This window comes from Rhizophagus irregularis, chromosome 5 (assembly GCF_026210795.1).
Source record: "Rhizophagus irregularis chromosome 5, complete sequence".
NCBI lineage: Eukaryota > Fungi > Glomeromycota > Glomeromycetes > Glomerales > Glomeraceae > Rhizophagus > Rhizophagus irregularis.
Window position 1 is genome coordinate 5,249,297 of NC_089433.1, and position 6,964 is coordinate 5,256,260.

General features: G+C 25.4%; 1 protein-coding gene across 1 annotated transcript; it reads right to left on the reverse strand.

Annotated features, from left to right (window-relative positions):
• Nucleotides 1–4,299: 4,299 nt before the first annotated feature.
• Nucleotides 4,300–6,964, reverse strand: OCT59_025655 (uncharacterized protein; the record flags this gene model as incomplete). The annotated part of the gene is made up of 5 exons (XM_066140050.1): nt 4,300–5,444; nt 5,552–5,938; nt 6,006–6,389; nt 6,472–6,828; nt 6,959–6,964. The coding sequence occupies 5 exons, from the start codon at nt 6,962–6,964 to the stop codon at nt 4,572–4,574; spliced, it is 2,007 nt and encodes a 668-aa protein (XP_065992228.1). The 3' UTR covers nt 4,300–4,571.

The following is a 6,964-nucleotide window of genomic DNA, read 5'->3' on the forward strand; positions in this document are numbered from 1 at the left end:
TTATTTTCATCTTATAGGTTTGTATTTGTTCAGTATAGCGATATAATCAAACAATTTTTTTTTATTCAAATAACAAATATATTTTGTTTGATCTTTTTAGTTAGAATAATAAATATAATTTAACCCAGTCAAATTAATAATTAATAATTTTTTAAATTATATAATTTTTAAATAATTAGCATAATTAACACTTTTAATATTGTTTTTTTTATTATTAATTATTAATAATTATTAATGCCAATAAAAACTCATTTGTAATGCTGCCGTCATAACTATTTCATGTAAACCATAAATATAATTCATAATAACGTTGAATCAACATAAAAAGAGATTGACATAAAGAAAATCAAGCCCATTACAATAACAGATGGACAACATACAAATTCATATCCGTTGATCTACGGAATTTACCTTAAATTCGTAAAACTATTACGGAAATGATCGGATGAACGATACTATCACGTGTGTAAATATCAGCACGCAAAAAATTTATGTATTTTAACGCCCTATTATTTAAATCAAGCGAAATTACGCTCAATTACAAGCTCCATTTTAAGTATAATCTGACGAATTATAACGGCATTTTTACAAAAATAGGTTTAAAATTTGCTAAATTATTTATTTTTGTAGTTTATTATTTATTTTTTTTAATATTTTTAACTTAAGCCTAATATATATCAAAATAAAAGCCTTAACTAAGATGATTTTAATGACACTAACATAAATCTTAATAATAAGAAGTTAAAAATTCACAAAAAATTTCACTTTCACTGATTTTGAATAATAAAATTCACCTATCTTTTAAAGTCAATTATGTTAAATTTAAAATTTTATTAAAACATGATATAAACAAAAAAATAAATAAAATTATACCATGTTTTGCTTAAATTTCTAAACACTTACAACTTCTCACAACTTCACTGCACGTTATCTAAATATATTTTTATATGTAATTAGTGTGAAATTGTCTGTTAGTAAATCAGTTTATCACTTTTGCTTAAGCTACCATTATGCCTGCTTTTTATCAAGAACTACTTCATATCAGTGTATCAAGGTACACATAATATCTGATAATAAATATTTATTTATATGGAATGTAAATAATATTGTATTTAATAGCATAATAAATTGAAAATATAATTAATATCATTTCAATAATTGTGAAATATTATTTTTTATCTGCATTACTATAATTCATAAATAAATAAAAACCCAAATTAATATTATATATAAAATCTAATATACCCAAATATAGATCAGTAATTTTTATTATTATTATTAATTTAACTCGACAGGTTACAGCTAGTTTATAATCAAAAAGCTTTACTTTGAAATTTTATTATTAATATTACACTACCTTATTGTTCTTCTGTTATTATTATATAAAGATATTAATACAATAATGAAATTTGCAAGATAAATGTTATCTGTTATATAATGGTACCATCTGTTGCATTTTTAGGCTCAGGAAAATTTTAAATAAATTAATATTATTGCATTATGAATAAATTTGTTATATATGTTATAATACCTTATTAAGCTAATTTCTACTAGCATTTTCAATATTTTCTCTAAATAATTGTTCTTAATTATCCCACCCAATATTTGATATCCAATCTGGTGTATAAATTTTCAGAGCATCCTCCTTTAGTTAAATATTGAATATTTTGAAATTTGCCATACTGGCCATCTTTTTTGGATTCAGTGTTTCCATTTGACATATTTTTCTATATCATCATTTTCAGACGTCCAATATGTAAATTTTGCTTTTAGGTAATTTCGCCAAACATTCATCTTGACAATTTTCACAAATTCTTTTTGTTCCTAAATTATAAAGAATACTACTAGTGTCATATGATAAATTTATACTCCTTATTCCCATATTGTTCTTCTCAATTATTATGAATATTTTTATCTTTTAATGGAAAACTAATTCATATCGGATATTAGCTATATAGTCAATATAAGAAATTTTTAAATTTTGCGAAATAGTTTATAAATTCTGAAGATAAAAAATAAGGGAATTCAATGAAAATAAAAGCAACAAACCGGAATTTATGGGCGATTTCAGATGAAGTTTTGTTTTTTCGAAACTTTCTTTTTTAACGTTAAAAGAGCTTTTTTTTATATTTTTTGTATAGAAAAATTGGATATTGATATTTCAGGTGTTTAATACTGTCAGGTATAGAATGATGCATTAGTATAAAGGTTTTGTGTTTAATGTTCATTTAATTTAATGTATTTTTAATAATGTTCTGGCGTTGGGCTATTATGTTGTGATGATGAAGTTTCTTCCATGTCCATGGGGTAATCTGAAGGGTTATGGTATCGGTGTTATCATCCAGAGGAGTTCGTCGAAAAAATAGGTCTAGTTGCAATTAGAGATTTGTCCCGGTCCGAGATAACAAATTCTGTAGGAGTTATATTTCAAAGGTGATAGGGGGAGTATGTGTAATGAAAAATCCATGATAAGATTTTTGTACACCGTAGTGCGATAAATTTGTTGAACACTACTCTTGTTGCAGCGCTCTTTAACATCAGGGTCAAAAAGGTCTATTTGATGGTGGATTCGGTAATAAATCCGAGGGTCAACTTTATACTAATCTGAAAGTTAAGAAGGTAAAGTTAACGATCCTTTGTGATTTTTCATTCAATATTTTTAGGGATGTGTTGTAATTGTTTGATAACAGAAGGTTGTTGAGTCTAGTTTGATTCATGAGGAAGAAACGGCTTACTAATTCCCGTCGAAGTTTCTTGTAATAGGACTATTTTAGTGAGACGGTTCCATCTCTCCTTTTGCTGGGGAGATCGGATCACATCGGTAATTTTTCTCTATTATGCAATACTTTCGGTTTTGATAGAGGCGAATGTTTATAGTGTAACTAACTCCATATCGATTGTTGTGTACTTGCTTTAACAAGCCTTCTTTACGCCTTTGACGAAGATAAATAGTCTTCAGTTGATTTCAATAAAAAAGTGGGTCACGTCGATTCCTTTTCATGTTTTTTACATCGGAAGCATGAGTTTGACATCACGTATTCACAAGGTAATTTACAAGAACCTTGAAATGTTTCTCATTTATACGATCACATGGATTGTTACAACGTATGAAAATTACTAGGTAGATCATGTGGATTTTATATGAGAATATAACATATAGTATGTAGTGGTTTTTCTATTATTATTTAAAGGGGATGTGAGCTAATTTTAAGGGCCAATAGTTTATCTTCTAGTAGTGTACATAAACGATAAAAATAAATGGCAAGGGTTGATTTGGAAATTGCCTATTAAGGGAAAAAACGTATGTAAGATAATTCACAAGAAATTAATATTCGGTTGATCGAAATATCTGTTCATTTTGTTTTTTAATAAACTTGGAATTTGTCCAAAATTTAAATATTGGACAAATTCTGGACAAATCCCGATACACAGTGAAATTTGATAAACCGGATTTGGGCCTAAATCGGACTTTTTTGCTGGAACCAAATCACGTTATTCACGTATATTAAAATAGTTTCGTTATACCGAAGTTTACTAGTAAAAGCTTGACGCTATAGTGGATTAATTTTCTAACCAGCTATTAAAAATTATTCGACAAACCAGATCACGTGATCACTTGCTTAAGTAATGTGATGCAGTAAATCTTAATTTTGGCCGGAATTATAAAAACCTTAATTCTGGCTGAAGTTATATATTACTTATATACAATTAAAAATATTTTATATTTATTTTCATGACATCTGACTTAAAACTAAGATGAAAAATTAAAATATAGTGTATATTAGTTTTATTAGTATGAAAAATTCAGTATAATAGATTTTCAATATATCAAAATTTTTTTGTTATACCGGATATCCCGATAAACCAGATATTTTAGTGGAACCGATAGATCCGGTTTATCAAATTTCACTGTGTATATCAAAATTTTGAATTATATGATTTGGATATTTTCCAGACATGCCAGATTTATTCTGCATAATTTATTTTATAGGGAAATATTAAATTCTGTTTGAGTTTGATTGCTCAAGCTAATTAGCCTAAATATGATAATAAGGTCAATTTGCATCTACGGATGGCAGATATCCGCATTATATCTCCGGATGGTAGAGATGGATCGTAACACTAAAAATCAACATCTTTGATCATCATTTACAATTTTAAAATGTTATTTCTATTCAATATTTTTTAAATATTAAAGAATGAAAGTTTAGTTTGCAATTAATAAATAAAATAAACAAGAACTGAAGAATATATCAGCGAATTCACATATATAATTATTACAATTCAGACTGAGCATTTAAAAATATTTTATTCAAATTAACCAGTTTCAAACTGATTCTATTTATTGAAAATAAAAACTTACATATTTATATATAATAACTTTTGATAAATATAATTTGTTTAATTGCAAATCATCACGCATACGTACATTAAAAAAATTTAATTATAAAATAACAATTACATTTAAGATAGAATAATCAAATCAAGTTAGCATATTTTTCTTAATAAGAAGACGAAATTTGTATTGTAATATGCTTATTTATATCTTGTTTGGTTTAATTTAGATTAATTTAGATTGCATAATCTAAAAGGTCAGATTCATAATCTTCATTATATGATTGTGAAAGATTTTTTGTAAAAGGATTAAGTAATCGAGATGTGTAAATAGCTTGTGTATGAGTATCTGCTTGGTAATTTTTAATGGATGAAAGATTTGCCTTTCTATATTCTTCTGCTTCCTTAAATTGCATTTCAATTTCTTCATTTTTTACAATAAAAATATCCACTCCAGATGATTTATGCAATGATGTAATCACTTCATCCACTTCATTAATGTGTGGTCTATTCTTTGGGTTTAAATCCCAACACTTTTTCATTAAATCAATATAACATCTTGGTGCTTCTGGTTCATTTATTTCAGGACTATTTCCATTACAAATATCTAATGCTAATAAGTTATCATGTGCACGATTGTAAAAAGGTTGTCTTCCAGTTGCTACAAAATACATAATCATACCAAAACTATAGATATCTGCTGCTTTAGTATAAGACTTTCCTCTTAATACTTCAGGAGCCACATAAGGTATGACTCCGAAAATTTTTGTTTCATCTATATTACCAACTTCTCCACATAATCCCATATCTGAAATTGATATACAATTACTAAAATCATCTTTGCTATTTAAAAATAATATATTCCCTGTATGAAAATTACGATGAACTATATTTTTTTGATGAATTTCTTTAAGGCCATTAATAATATTAAGCAATGCAGATAATTTATCTTGCCAATTAAAATATTCATAATTTTCATTTGTCCATTTAATAAAATTTCCATCTTTTGCATAATCAAGAACCATAATATAGTCTTTTGTATGTGGATTTTGAGATATTCCATACACATTAAGAATATTACTTCTTTTATTTATTGAGTATTCTTTAACCTATTAAAATAAATTAATAGCAATCAATAATTATTACATCTGCTTAAATTTAATTTATAAATTAAATTCATAAAAAATGATTCTATTATAAAAAAGAAATTTCATACCTCATTTAAAAATTTATCAGTAATGTTTTGGGAATCATGTAAACATTTCAAAGCAATTACTCTATTCGGATCCCCATTAGTATATATTTTTTTATCTGCATCATATTCTAATGGACCATCTTTCCATATTGCTGAATATACTGTAGAGAAGCCACCTTTACCTATTTCCTTAATATTATTAAACTGGCTGTTGTATGGTATCCATTCAAATACTATATCATCATAATCATTTATTTTTAATTGCATTTCTTTAATGAAATTATCAATTTTTTTATTTCCACTTGCCCATGCAAGAACTAAAATATAATTATTTGTATTTGGATTTTGAGATATTCCATATATATCACGAATTGCTCTCCCAAATATTTTTGCTGAATATTTTTTAACCTAATATACAAATGAAGAATTAATATATTTTATTTATTTTATTAAAAAATGATAAAAATATTTGTACCTTTGTTAAGAAATCAGTGGAATTTCCTGAATTGTGTAAATATTTTAAGGCAACTTCTTTATTTGAATTTCTTGTATAATTACTATACTGATTATTATAACATAATGGACCATCTTTCCATATTGCTGAATATATTGTAATAGAACCATTTTTACCCATTTCTTTAATTTCATCAAATTGATTGTATGGTATCCATTCAAATACTATATCATTAAAATCATCAATATCCGATTGTTTTTCTTGAATAAAATTATCAATTTTTTCATTTCCACTTGGCCAGATAAAATCTTTTAATACCAAAATATAATCACTTGTATATAGATTTTGAGATATTCCATATATCTGAAAAACCATTTTATTAGACCTTACTGAATATTTTTTTGCCTAAAATACAACAAAAGAAATAATAAATATATTAGTAAATTAAAAAAATGGTGTTTAGAATATTCAAAAAAATATATTATACCTCATTTATTAGGGAATCAACAGAATTTTCTGAATTATGTAAATATTTTAAAGTAACTTTTTTATTTGGATCTCTTGTATAATTACTGTACTGGTTATTATAATATAAAGGACCATCTTTCCATATTGCTGAATATATTGTAATAGAACCATTTTTACCCATTTCTTTAATTTCATCAAATTGATTGTATGGTATCCATTCAAATACTATATCATTAAAATCATCAATATCCGATTGTATTTCTCGAATAAAATCATCAATCTTTTCATTTCCATTTTCCCGGGAATGATTGTCCAAATCCAAAATATAATCATTTATCTTTATTTTAAGCTTTATGCTTTTGTTTGACTGAAAAAACTGATATAAATTAATATTATACTTGTAAAATGTTAGTTCATCATAACCATTTTGACAATATAAATTTCTTATTTCAAATATTTTATTATGAAGATAATCTATATCAGGTCTCTTTGATGGGTCAGCACACCAACAT